This window comes from Balaenoptera musculus, chromosome 15 (genome assembly GCF_009873245.2).
Source record: "Balaenoptera musculus isolate JJ_BM4_2016_0621 chromosome 15, mBalMus1.pri.v3, whole genome shotgun sequence".
NCBI lineage: Eukaryota > Metazoa > Chordata > Mammalia > Artiodactyla > Balaenopteridae > Balaenoptera > Balaenoptera musculus.
This window is the reverse complement of record NC_045799.1, coordinates 70405372-70418674: the sequence shown is the minus strand read 5'-3', so window position 1 is coordinate 70418674 and position 13303 is coordinate 70405372. Positions and strand designations below refer to the sequence as shown.

The 13303-nt window shown below is 58.4% G+C and overlaps 1 protein-coding gene across 4 annotated transcripts in view; it reads left to right on the top strand.

The window, feature by feature from the left end:
• NSMCE1 (NSE1 homolog, SMC5-SMC6 complex component) overlaps positions 1-11585 on the top strand; it is a 34822-nt gene extending 23237 nt beyond the window's left edge. For 3 of the 4 annotated variants that reach the window (XM_036825172.1, XM_036825173.1, XM_036825174.1), the window contains exons 3-8: positions 3113-3234; positions 4003-4080; positions 5238-5384; positions 9811-9927; positions 10776-10896; positions 11371-11585. In XM_036825172.1, the coding sequence (XP_036681067.1) occupies positions 3113-3234; positions 4003-4080; positions 5238-5384; positions 9811-9927; positions 10776-10896; positions 11371-11450 (665 nt within the window). In that variant the 3' untranslated portion in view covers positions 11451-11585. Of the gene's footprint in view, positions 1-2201; positions 2503-3112; positions 3235-4002; positions 4081-5237; positions 5385-9810; positions 9928-10775; positions 10897-11370 lie in introns of those variants that run through there. The other variant, XM_036825170.1, reaches the window with a different exon arrangement.
• The last annotated feature ends 1718 nt before the right edge of the window (positions 11586-13303 follow it).

The window sequence follows — 13303 nt, the reverse complement described above, 5'->3', positions numbered from 1 at the left end:
CCCAGTGTTGGCTGACCTGGGACCTGGCCTCTGCAGGTTCCTGCTCTCTGGTTTTCTGCATATGGGATTTGTTTTCCCACCAGAATCACACAGATGGGGGAAAGAAAGACTCTTTGGTAGAGTCTATTTAGGGAGTGGGGCAGCCAGATTTGGTAGCTGGAACAAAGTGTGATGGGGAAGGAAGTGCTTGAGGACCGTGGGAGGACAGAGACAGCGCGGGTCCCTGAGCCTCTGGTCAGGGCCGGCCAGCACAGGAAGGGGCGTGGCCGGACGCCAGCCGGTCGGGAGCCTGGCTGGTTGGAGCGGGGGTGGTGGAGAGAGGGTCGCAGGAAGTGTTCTCGTCGCGTGTGAGGTTGGACGTGAGGTGGCCGGTGGCCTTCAGGGATGAGAGAAAGGGAGAGGCTGGCCTGGGGGCCCACAGAGGGGCGGGGCGGGACTGGGCCGGCCCTGCTGCTGCCTCTGTGGCCCCAAGAAGTCCAGTTAGGGCGGGCGTGTGGCTGAACAGGAGAGCAGCTTCTTCCCAGGTGATGGTGCAGCGCAGGGCATCCGTGGGCAGCACGGGCAGGTCCGCCCAGGGGAGGGCTGTGGCCGAGCCCCTGACAGGGCCACTGTGCGCTGGAGCCCACGGGGGCCCCTGAGCAGGCGGCCAGCTGCTGCAAGGTCAGTGGTAGGAAGGGCTTTTTTTCCCTTAAAGTGAAAGCATTCATGTTTCTGAAAAGTGAGGCTGGACAGCAAACTGGAGGTGGTGGGAGAGGGGAAAGCGCAGGGCGGCTATTAGCTCATCTCCGTGCGGACGAGGAAAGTCCGAGGTAGCAGAATGCTTTTGATCTGCCCCCAGAGTACATTTTTCTGAACGACACCCAGGAGAGGCCTTTTCAGTGGAAAATGTGAATTGTCGCTTTCAGAGGGAGGTGGGACTTGCCACTGTGTCACCTGGGGTGGACGGGCTGGCTCCCGAGGCAGAGATCCTGTCAGTGGGCGGGAGGCGGTTCTTGGTGCCCGGGGGCCCCGCGCCTGACTCTCCCACGGTCGAGTCGGGTGCTTGGCGGGGCCGAAGGGTGTCCAGCAAGCCGGGCGCGGGGCTCGTCCGTGGAAACTGGCCCCACACACCGGGGCGAGATGCTTTGCGTGGTGTGGGAGCGGAGGAAAGCACCGGAGCACTTCGTGCCAGCGCAGCAGAGAACAGCTCGCGGAAGAAAGTGCCCTGCGAGCTGGCTTTCGTAACTAGTCGACGGGAGTGAGGAGGAGGGCGTGTGAGCAGGGGCACGGAGGCAGGAAATGTGACCGTATTTCACTCCTCTGATCACACTTTTTCAGCAGCTGTGGCCAAATTTCATCATCACGCTACCGTTACGATTTTTGCCACGTCCATGTACCATCTGTTTATTAATACGAATTTTTTCTTTAAATTGCTTTCTTTGTCGTCATTTTTTGTTTTTCTTTTTGGTCGCGCCACATGGCTTGAGGGATCTTAATTCCCTGACCAGGGACTGAACCCGGGCCACGGCAGTGAAAGCTCGGAGTCCTGACCACTGGACTGCCAGGGAATTCCCTAAATTGCTTTTTTTTTTTTTTTTCTTTAACTTAAGCAACTTTACTTGTAAAGGAAGATTAGATCCCGCCTGTGATTCACCTATTAGTATTTCTGTCCGGGTCTTTGTCATTAGCTTCTCTGGGCCTCCTCAGCAGATGCCGTGCCTGTGTCACAGCTGTCGCCTTTACATGGCTGCGACCTCCATTGCCACCAGCGTGATCTTTTATTTTTTTAAACTTTCATAATATTTAGCTATACAAGGAGCTTACAAGTACCTTTCTAAGAAGCCAAACAGATAAAGTTCAAGTGCCCTGGGATGACCCCCTCATTTTAGTTCCCTTCCTAGCAATGGCCTTGTTCATCAGTTTGGTGGGTAACCTTCCTGGCCTTTTTCCTGCATATATTGGTGGTTTTATTATTGTTTTTAACATAATATTATATTGTCTGTTTTCCTGCTATTTTTTTCTTACAGTGATTTTTCTAAGGCACAAATCTTTTGAAATTAATTATTTTAATAAGTGAAAACAGTAATACATACGCTTGGTTTAAAAAAGTCTCACAGTACAACAGGGTGATTCCAGGACCCAAGGCTCACCATGTCTCTCCTCTGCTTCCAGCTCTGAGAGGCTCCCATGTCCCACAGGAGGAAGGGCACACGCCCCGCCCCCCCCCCCCCCAGCCCATGGGGCCCTGGGCCATCTGGCTCCTGCTTCCTGCTGCTGCCAACGCAGCCCTCCCAGCCGTCCTTCCTTCCCCTGCCAGTCTGCTGTCCATCCACCCCAGCCCCCTGCAGTGCTCCCCGGGCCCTGTCCGTACCCCCTCCTCTGACAGGCTGATGGCCCCGGAGAGGGTGCTGCTGCCTTGTGCGTCACCAGGGGCAGCACGGGGCGGCTGGCATACAGGTCAGGGGCTGTGGCCGTGCCGTCAGGGCTCCCCGCTGCTCGCCGTGCCTGGCGGTGTAACGCTGGGTGAGTGAGCCCCCCTCTGCAGGCAGGATGGGTTCATTACTGCGTGAAGAGCGCTCAGATCAGGGCCTTCCCCGGGCTGGGTGCTCCGTGTGAGCTGTTGTGTGAGCTGTTGTTCTTACCTTGTGGTCGTTACTCTTCACTGTCGCAGCCCCGGGCCAGCACAGGCGTGTCAGTGTTCGATGTGTGTTTGGATGTCGAATAAAGGGAGGAAAGACAGAGGTGGACCTGACGTGTGCGTGAGGACAGGCGGGGGCAGAGGCTCTACGGAGGAGTCAGGCTGTGATGCCCACTGCACTGAAGTGCTGAGTGGGGACGGTGACCGGGCGGCAGGGAACTGGGGCTGGGGAGGAGGCTGAGGGCTGCCAGCCAAGACAGGAAGACCTCGGCAGGCTCAGACACCATTTCCCAGGCCTTTCTACTTCACAGCGCTGTCTCTTTGCTCCAGGAAGAAAGAAGCCGCAGGCGTTGGCACTCACCCAACAGGGCCAGGGCCTTCGCCCATTTCTGGCTTTGCTGTCTCGTGTTCAGGATGATGGCGGGATTGAAACAAGCTGCACTTTTTTTGATGGAGCACCCTCCCCCTTTTTGGCTTTTGCCTGTTTATTTCCAGGCAATGCTACTGTAGAAAAGCTGGAGGACTTCATCAACAACATTAACAGTGTCTTGGAGTCTTTGTACATCGAGATAAAGAAAGGCGTCACGGAAGATGACGGGAGACCCATTTACGCGCTGGTGAGTGCAGACAGAGCCCCCTGGTGGATGTGTGAGGGACTGCAGTGGAGACAGCCCCGTGCCCTCCTTACTGGGGCGAATGCAGGTGCACCCGCCTCACCAAGGGCTTGGAGGGAGAAAGGGATAAAATGCCTTTTCATTTAGAACAAGACATAGAAGCTGGGAAAAGAAACAACGTGCGTGGCCGCTAAGGACTGGGACATATTTGGGGCCTCCTGTTTTCAGGTTTTCCCTCCCAGCTAGGGAAGGAGGTGAAATACAAACCCCCATCCTTGGCTCGGGAACCACCTTAGGCCGTCAAAGGAGATCAGGCTCCTACCCACCGGGCCCACACAGAAAGGGGCTCTAGCCCAGGGTTTCCCAAACGTTGTTCCATGGAAGAAAGGGTCATGGAGTCAAATAACATGGAAATGCTGGGTCAAATCGGTAAATCAGATTTATTTACTGCCAGACTTCCCAGTGCCTTTTGCATTTGAAGCTCCATTAGCACGCAGACAAGTTTCCTGAATTTATCTGAGTTTGGAAGATACCACACAATCTTGGGAATTCTAAAATCTCTGAAAATTAGACATACTGACTGAGCTACAGGTTTAAGCCTGTAACATAAGACCGGTTACAAATTTATTCCTGTGGCCCACAGTGCCGGGACACAGGTGCTCTATGACTTGGCAAGGCAGGGAGGGAGGCGGGGAGGGAGAGAGCGCCAACAAGTGAATTAACTGACAAGTGAAGGGCACAACCTGACCCTCACGCTGACTTATTTTTTAGGTGAATCTTGCAACAACTTCAATTTCTAAAATGGCTTCAGATTTTGCAGAGAATGAGCTGGATCTGTTTAGAAAGGCTGTAAGTACAGTAGCTCCCATTGCCCAGCAGCTGGGCTTCTTGTGGGAATTCCTGTCTTTCACTGGAAATGGAAACTGCAATCTTAGAGGGTCACCACTGCTGCCTGAGAAAGCCCTTTGCAGAGGGATGTCACCGAGCACCTCGCCCAGAATTCATAGCTGCCAGGTGATTGCTGGGGAGGTCGCCACGGCTGCCTAGGAAAGAAAGGCTGGTCCAGGTTTGACCCCAGCTGGTTGAGCAACACTGGGCCTCCTGGGTGTGTGAGGCAGGTGAGCAGGTGTCAGTGCCTGGTACCGCGGCAGCATCGCCCGGGAGCTTGCTAGAAAGGCCGAATCCCAGTCCCCACCCAGACTGCATTCTAAGAAGGTGCCCCCGATCCGTTTGCACAGGCACATTTGTGAAGCGCTGCTCTGCCTGCCCGGCTTTGGAGCCGCTCACCGGGCTGAGTGCCTGGTCAAGACAGTGCTTCTCAGCTCTGGCTGCACCGTAGTAACTGGGGAGGTAAAAACAACGCAGACATTCTGGCCTCAGGTCAGGTCTGTCGAGTCCAAGTCTCTGAGGACCGAGTCCTGGAATCTTTCCTTTCTAAGCCTCCTCTGGGGACGATCAGCAGCCGAGGTTGAGAATTGGGCTCTAAGATGCCGGACACACCTGTGTGTTCAGGAACCTGTCTTCCCAGTGGCTGTGCCCTGCTGTGGGCAGAAGTGTTGGGGCAGTTGGCCGGCCAGCCTCTCCCGGCCCTGCGCCCCCCGTGCCTCTGCACCTCCCGAGCGTGCTCGCTCGCTGCCCACCCTGCTCTCCTGCCCTTCCCGACTCCAGCCTGCCGCTCAGGCCGGCCCGCCTTTGAGTAGGAGGGGTGCCGCCCCCTTTCCTTATTCATTCGTTCCTCAGCTTCTCCACCTTCAGGGAGGTGAAGAGACCCTTCTTGATTTGGGGGGCATTAAGGTCATTCATTTGGGATGGTGTTACAGGAGAGACTTTTGGGTCAAAACTGTTCATGGCTTTGGATGCATATTATTAAGTTATTTTCCTGAAGAGTCCTGCAGTTCTGCCTGTGATATGCATAGTTTCACTGCACCCCTGCCAGAATTGGTATTATTGCTTGAAAGTTGTTTTTGCCAATTTAATAGATGAATGTGGTTATCTGTTTCTTCCAGTTGGAACTGATTATTGACTCAGAAACTGGCTTTGCATCTTCCACAAATATTTTGAACCTGGTTGATCAGCTTAAAGGCAAGAAGATGAGGAAGAAGGAAGCCGAGCATGTGCTGCAGAAGTTCGTACAAAACAAATGGCTGATTGAGGTACTTCGTGCCGTGGGTTTTCCAGCTTGGCTCACTTTTTAGAATGCATCACAGTTTTTCCTCCAAAACCATATTGTATCTAATGGATGTCTGTTGAGCCAGGCCCGTTCGGGTCCCTTCTCTGCTTTGAGGCCCACAGTGACCCTGCAAGGACGACTGGAACCTCCTGTTCATTCATGTGACCTGGGGGAGCCCCAGCTGGAAGTGGGGGAGCCCCAGCTGGAAGTGGCAGAGCCGTGGGCCCCAGACTCTGCTCCCCAGGCAGGTCATGTAGTATGGCGGGCAGGAGCACGGCGCTAGCGTCAGCCCTGGGCCTGAACCCTGGTGCAGGTGCCCCCGTGTTCCTGTGAGAGGGGGGTGATAGCGTGCACCTCCGGGTGTGTGAGGCGCGGGGCGAGCCGGTGTGTGTCGGGTCCCAGCGCTGGGCCCCCACAGGAGTCACCGTCCCCGTCGTGGTTATCGCTGTCAGTGTCGTATTATCCAGGGCCAGCGCTGTTGGGTTCTTTCACTTAGATGGTGGCCCTTAAAGAGCAAAGAGGACGTGTAGACAAGCGTTTGGAGAGGGGCTGTAGGAATCTGTGAGAGGTTTAAGTTTCTCGACGCCCTGTGTCTAATTCTGTTGGCTGGAGCAGTCAGATGTTTCAGTTCTTTTTCCACAAATGCACCACCGTTTCCAAGAAACCCGAGTCAGACAGGCTCAGCGCTGCCTCGTGCACCACAGCCCTGCCCCTTGGGGGCCAGTGTCTGGGCAGGACGTGCTGAGATAGTCCCTCAGCTTCCTCATTTGGCGGTCAGCCCCTTGGCTGGAGGCCGCTGCTGTGGTGACGTGATGCTTCACTTCCTTTTGGGGTGGAGCTCACCTCTGGAGTCCTGGCGACAGTGTTCTGAGTTACTGATCCCAGAGGGTGAGCGGGCCCTGGTAGTCTGACCAGAAACATTCAGTGCCTGAGGTACTCGCCTGATGGGAGGAAATGTCTGAAGAGGCCACAGCGGCGAGGGCAGGGGAGCTGCTAGTGGGTGCCAGCATCTCTGGGTGTGTCTGCGCAGCATGTGCTTGGGTCCTCCCAGCCCCCCTGTGAGGGCGGGGAGCCCCTTAGCTATGTTTTGTAGCTGAGCCCACTGCAGCTCCGTGATCTGGGTGAAGTCCCACACCCGGCAAGAGGCAGAGCATGTTCAGGCCCCAGCTTGGGTGACTGCAGGTCCCCATCAATTGCTTTGTCACAGTTTTTCTTCCTCTCTGGGGTGGATTTGGCAATATGGAATGTTCTCGGGCAGCTCGGGTCGTAACTGACCATGCTCTGTCCTCGGGCCAGGCTTTCTAAGGGCGGGGACTGTTATTTCATCGTTGTACTTCATCACTCCTGGAGGTACTACTTCCTGAACGGTGACTGGGTGGGTAGAGGAAGTTCCAGAGGAACAGCATTTATCTCAAGCTTACCCCCAAAATAATACAAGAAATCCTCGTAGATTAGGAAATACCAGTATTCATACGGGACCTTGTTGATACGAACACCCGTCATATCCCCCGAAGCTCACCCTCCGCTGCCCAGGCGCAGCCTCTGTGCCCGGCTTTGGGCCCCAGGGTGGTCGTGTGTGTCTAGCACATGCAGGTGCTGTCCCACCACAGTGCAGGGCTGTGTGCCCGACTTTATCGGGACTGATGCTTTGCTGCCCAGAGCAGGGACGACAGAAGGAAAGAACGCCTCTGGGATCCACTGGACTTGCCTTGGGCCCTGCCTCCCATGCTCTCTGCTTCTTCCTCAGTGAAGTGGAGACGCTGGTGCGTCCTCCCAGGGCTGGGGGTTCCCTGAGCACTGGCCTCTGCAGCCCCGAGGGCCTCCAGGGAGCCCCCTTGCTGCCTGACCCCTCCGGCCTCGTGTGGACAAAGGAACAGACCCGGGAGGAGGTGGGGGGCATGGTGGTGAGACACCCCCAGGGTCCTCCTCCGGCCTTGCCTGTACCTCTGGCGGTGGCTTCTCGCCTCTGAGCCTGTTTCCTGTCTGAAGGGTGAGGACGGTGGTGGCGCGCAGGTGTTTTTGTCACGAGGGCAGGGTGCTTTCTGAAGTGGTCAGCATGGCGTGGCCGTGAGTTCTGTGGCACTTGCGAGGAACAGCTGAGGGGCTGCCAGGTGAGTGCTGGCCAGTCCCCCGACCAGCCTTCCTGGGGCAGCACCTTGACCGGAGGGACCATGTCTGAGTCTCATCCTCAGCCTCTCAGAAACGGGACTTTCCTCAGAAGCCATGCTGTGGGAGAATGTCACCTGGTGGCACTTTGTTACGAAAGTACCTGGAGAGCCCTGCCTGGTACCCTGCGCAAGGCTCCGCCCTGGCCTTGCACAGGGTACGGAGGTGCTGAGGCACCTGTGCAGCCCCTCAGGGGGCCCTGGCGTGGAGGGTGGTCAGGGTCAGCAGGCGAGGCCCCAAGATATGGAGGCGGCCTCGGAGAAGGCGTGGATCCTTGGAGCTTGGGTGTCTGCTGGCAGCTGCGTCTCTGCGCACCCTCGGCACCAGTCCCCGCTGCAAGAGCCCAGCTCAAAGGATGGCTGTGAGGCCTGGGAGGTCACTTGGGTTTGGGTCTTCCTTGGAGATCCAGGGCAGGCCGCCTGTCCCGGTGACGGGGCCCCGAGGATGAGTGGGGTCATGAACAGTAAGCACCGGGCAGTTTCAGGCAGCTAGAAGACGTTTAGTAACTGCAACTCGAGCCTGACTCTGAACTTGAACTTGCTCACCCCAGCTTTGGGCATTCCTCCTTGGGATCGATGCAAGGGCCACAGCGCTAACAGAGCAACCTGCCCTCTGCAGAGGAAGTGACACTCAGCTGAGGGCTAGATAGCAGGCACCTGGACTGGGGGTGGGGACCATGGTCCAGGGCAGAAGGAGCAGCCTGTGCCTGAGTGGGCATGGTGGGCGCAAGGAGCTACGGCTGGGTGCTCTGGAAGAGGGGACGAGGTGAGCCTGGAGGTGGGCAGGAAGGGGTTCGGTTCTTCAGCCTAAGAAGGGCAGAGCATCACAGGGCTGGGCCCCGCAGAGCTCAGGTCGCTGGAGAGGCTTGCAGAGGAGCAAGGGTGGGCCCAGAGGGCGGTTAGGAGGGTGAGGGTGGCCGTGGAGGTGGAGCGTTGTTACAAACTTGGGAGCTTTTGAGAAGGTAGCAGCCACAGGACCCAGGACAGCCTGGGAGGCCGCCCTCCCGTGCCCAGCACCTGCGGGGCGCAGAGCTCCCGTCCGCTTCCTGGCTGGCCAGTGCCTCGTGCTGGGCCTCCGTCCACTTGTGACAGTCCTCGGGCTGCATCCTGCCTGCCCGCCCTGCTCCCGCAGTCGGCGCTCCTGCTGACTCTGCACCCATTTGCCATGTCTCCCTCTGGCTGGTCACCCACCTGCCACTGGAGGCCCAGAGTGAATGCACTTCCTGGCTGGGTTACGGTGGGGAGGGGGTGTGAAGTGGGAGAAACGGGCCCCGCTTGTTGCAGGCGTCAGGTGGAGAAGAGCAGAGACGCGAAGGGGCGCTGGGCTGACCTAGCAGCCGCAGGTTCCGGTAGCGGCTTCTCCTGCAAGGCCTGCGACGTCGGCCTGCCCCAGCTGCCCACCGGCCCTTCAGTGCCCTTTGCCCAGGAGCCCCACCGGCAGCTCCTCCTCCCCCAGCGCGGGCAGCGGAGGGGAACGAACATGGTTAAGAGGTTCACCTCCCGCTTCACTAGTCGGTTTTCATGAATAAACGTCCGTGGGCCTCTGTGACCCCTGCCTCTGCCCTGTGAGCTGGCCGTAGGGCAGTTACCACAGCCAGGTTTTCTGTACATCCTGGCTTTCCACCGTGTCTGGTTGGGGGAACTGGGAGGCCCCACCAGCCATGCCACCCAGCCATGCTGGGGGCCTCCCTGGACCGTCTCTAGCGTTGTCTGTAAAGTGGCACGGCTGGAAGTGATCACGGATGGTCCCCTCGGAGGCTCCAGGCAGCAGGGCTGGGGGCACTTGCTGTGCTGCTCCCTGGGGGTGGGGCTGGGGGGCGCTGGGGAGGAGAGGAGGAAGTGGGCGCTTGGGTAGGGGGTGGAGTTCATGCCGTGGGATCACTGCCTCCCTTTCACAGCCTCTGTCCTCATCTGGGGGCTGGGCAGGCCTCACACGTGGGGCTGCCGTGCAAGATCCGTGATCCTGTCTGTGAAGGCACAAGGAAGGCGCTAAGAAGATGCGGGGGCGGGGGTCCTTGCCTCGGTTTCCTTTTAGGTCTTACCTAAGTTTTCCCCACTAGAGGCTCTGCAAGAGGCCGGCGTGGATGCCTGTTGACCGGGGTTGGTGAAAGCCTGTGCGGCGAGGGGCGTGTGGACCTCTCCCCGTTTCTGGGCCTCGGGCCATGGGAGCAGAGATACAGGGTGGGAAGAGGGCCAGGTGTGCCAGTTTCATAAAAGATGCCACTTCCTGTTGTGTCCCTGCAGAAGGAAGGGGAGTTCACGCTGCACGGCCGGGCCATCCTGGAGATGGAGCAGTACATCCGGGAGACGTACCCCGATGCTGTGAAGGTCTGCACCATCTGCCACAGCCTCCTCATCCAGGTACCGCAGGGCCGGGGGCGGGCACTTTCTAGAACTCTCACTCTGGGCCCCAGGCCTTCCTCGAGCGTGAGCAGAAGGTGGGCGTCTCCTCAGAAGTGTCCGAGCATGAGTGAGCGCACGGAGGCCCGCCTCTCCTCCCTGGGCCCTCTGTTCTCGTCCCAGCGCTCTTTCTACTTTTCTTCCAGATAAGGCTCTCAGAGGTCTTCTGTGTGGTCCATATTATCTCGGCAGCTGTGTGGTGAACACCTTTCTGTCTCAACCATGGTTTCCCCGTCATCTGTTTTCCCCTGTGTACTTTGTAGGGCTGCAGAGCAGAGCAGCTGGACCGGTGCTGGGTGTTTATGTTTCCTTTTTATCTCTTTGCGATCGTCACCTACACCGGGATAGGCCTCTTTGCACGTCCATCCTTGGGCACCTGGTTGTTTTCTTGGGTTGAATTCCTGGGAGTGGAATTCCTGGAACAGAGTGCACACACGACTGTTGAAAGCTTTGCTCCACGTTGCGGAAGTGCCTTCTGAAAAGTGGCCGTCCTCACGCCCACTGCAGGACCCACACGTGCTGGGAGCCTGGCACTCGGCCTTGCTGCTCCAAGGGCCTGGCCCGCCGCCCCTGCTGCCGCGCTCTGGCCTTTGGAGTCTTGAGCTTCTTCCCCATGTGCTCATTCGTCAGATTCTTTACTAAAACCCACTGCACTAAGTTAGACTTACGGGTTGTTCTTATTATTAATCTGGGGCCTGGAAGACAAGAATACTGAGCCTGCGGGACGTTTTCCTTGCAGTTTCCTGAAGGTTTATGAACATGGCGGGTTCCACGCCGTGGCTCCAAGGCCATCACCTTTCTCATTTCAGGGTCAAAGCTGCGAGACCTGTGGAATCAGGATGCACTTGCCTTGTGTGGCCAAGTACTTCCAGTCCAACTCGGAGCCGCGCTGTCCCCATTGCAACGACTACTGGCCCCACGAGATACCAGGTTCGTGTCCCCAAGCTGCTATCTCCTCCTGGCCTCCAGGCGGCTGGGCTGGCAGGGCTGTGAGCGTGCCCAAGTTCTGGTGCCTGGCCCTGAGGGACCACGGGGGGCAGGGAGACGGGGTGCTCCAACAAAGCCGCCACGTGCGCACAGGACCTGAGCCGCACACGCTGAAGCAGCTCTGAGTAAGCGGAGGCCAGCTTGCTTGCCCTGTTCCACAGGGCTCCCTAGACCCTGGTAGACGTCCTGAGGCATGTGAGGGTCTGGTGTAGACGAGGCGCTCTCCCCGGCAGCTGTCTCGGGAGGGGAGGTATAAGCGGTGTCCCCAGCTCCCTCTGTTTATCTGTCAACTGGAGCTAATTCTGCCTTCCTGGGGAGTAGAATGTCCCGTAGGACAGAGTCCTTGGCGCACAGACGTGGCTGTGGATGGCAGCCGGCCGCACCGTTCACAGTATTTTGTGGCTTTTCTGCGTACAGAAGTCTTTGACCCCGAGAAGGAGAGGGAGGCCGGCATCTCCAAATCGAACAAAAGGTCCTCGCGATCCAGGCAGCACTAGCCGGCCGCCGCCTTCAGGGGAGTGCCCGGCGTGCCCCGTTTGGAAGAGAGGCATCAGTTTCGTGTTTCACGTGAATCACCTCTATCTTTTACGTTCACTTCTGAACAGGTTTGGAATAAACTTGCTAAGCAGCCACCTCGGCCTCGTCTGTGGTCGTGTGCCCCTCTTTCCTGGGGCTCACTGAGAGTTGGGAGCCCCTCAGCTTGGGCTCCGGAGCGGAGTGAGGCTGGCAGAGCTCCTCCCACCCGGCACCGTCCGAGGCCACTTGCTCAGGGCGGCTTTGCCTTCGGTCCCCAGCTGTGGTCACCCGTCCCACCCACACTGGCTGGCCTGACTTGGGCTTGTGGGGGCCTTGGCCCCCTGGGCTGCACCCTCCTTGGCCCAAGATGCACCGGCCTGAACAGCATCGCCCACCGGCTCCAGGCTTCTCCCGCAGAGTCACCTTCCCACCGTGCCAGGCGGCCTGGTGCGCCCCTGCTGACTGCCCTTGCCCGCAGGCCTGGGCCACGCGATGGGGCCCCGTGTACCTCAGCCCCTCTCCCCTCTTACTTTCCAGGGCACGGCATTTCTTTCTGTCCCTGAATGAACCATCGTGTTCCTCACTGCCAGGCCTCTGCACACACGTCTCCCCCGCCTGCCTGCCCTCCCCTCGTGTGTCCCGCCCTTGTCGGCAACACCTGTCCACCCTTTCGATCTTGGTTAGGCTGTCACCACCTCCACTCCAGTCCCCCACCTCCCCGCATGTCTCTGACCATCACACTTGCCACACTATTTTAACTCCCTGTCTCGCCTCCCTTCCGCCCCAGAATCAATCAGGACCCCTTCAGTCATGACAGCAAACCCAACTCAGAGTGGCTTAAACAAGGAAGGACTTGGCCAGAGGGGGGTCCTTTAGGAGAGGCTTGACTTAGTGGTTCTAGTGTTGTCACCAAGCATCCATATTTCTGTCTCTGCCCTGTTATCATGAGTGTTGGCCTCACGCTGGTGCCTAAAAACATGGTCTTCCAGCAAATCCAGCCTCTTTCTTCAGGGTAGCAAAATGGCTGCCATACTTGCAGGCCTCGCTCACCCAGGCCCCGCCATCAGGAGGAAGAGGGCGGGTCTCATTTAGTGGCTCCCCCATCCCAGCAAACATCCAGTCTGGATACCTGTGGGGGAGGGTGGGATAGTCCAATCGGCACTCTCGGCCTGGGCCACCTGTGAGCCGTGAGTGGGGCAGCCGCTCCCGAGCCACGTGGGTGGGTGAGGAGGTTCTCTAAGCAAACTGAACACGGTATCACCAGGGAGAGAGGGAATGAACGTGGGCGCCCAAAGGGCGGGGCGGCCTCCACCCGTGCAGGCAAGGACGCTCTGCCCGATTCACCTGCATCAACCGGCTGTGGAGCAGGACCCAGGTCCGGCCTGGGCCCTGAGGCCCACCCCCAGGCAGCGAGAGGCGTTCAGCTGTGAGCCAGCCCGGCCCCTGGCCCAGCCTTCTGAAGGCAAATACAAGCCTTGGTGAAGCCCTGTGGGGGCCCCGACTGGCGGGTGGGCGGGTGCAGCTGTGTGCCAGGCACGCCACCAAAACCAGCCCCAGCCAGCTTACCCAGAAAAGGGGTTTCTTGGGAGGGTCTGAGGAAGCTTGCTGACAGCAAGGCAGGAGAACCGGTCTAGAAAACATGGACCCTGGACTCGGGGATTCCGGCGGGTAAGACCCGTTCCCCGGTCACGGTGGGGACTGCTGCCGCTGCACAGCAGCTCCAGCTGTTCTGTTCGTCCTCCCAACGCGCCCTCAAGATGCAGGTGCAGGAAGGGCTCCGGGTTGACACACCCTCCAAGGCTGCACTCCCGGGAGGAAGGGGATCCTCCACAAT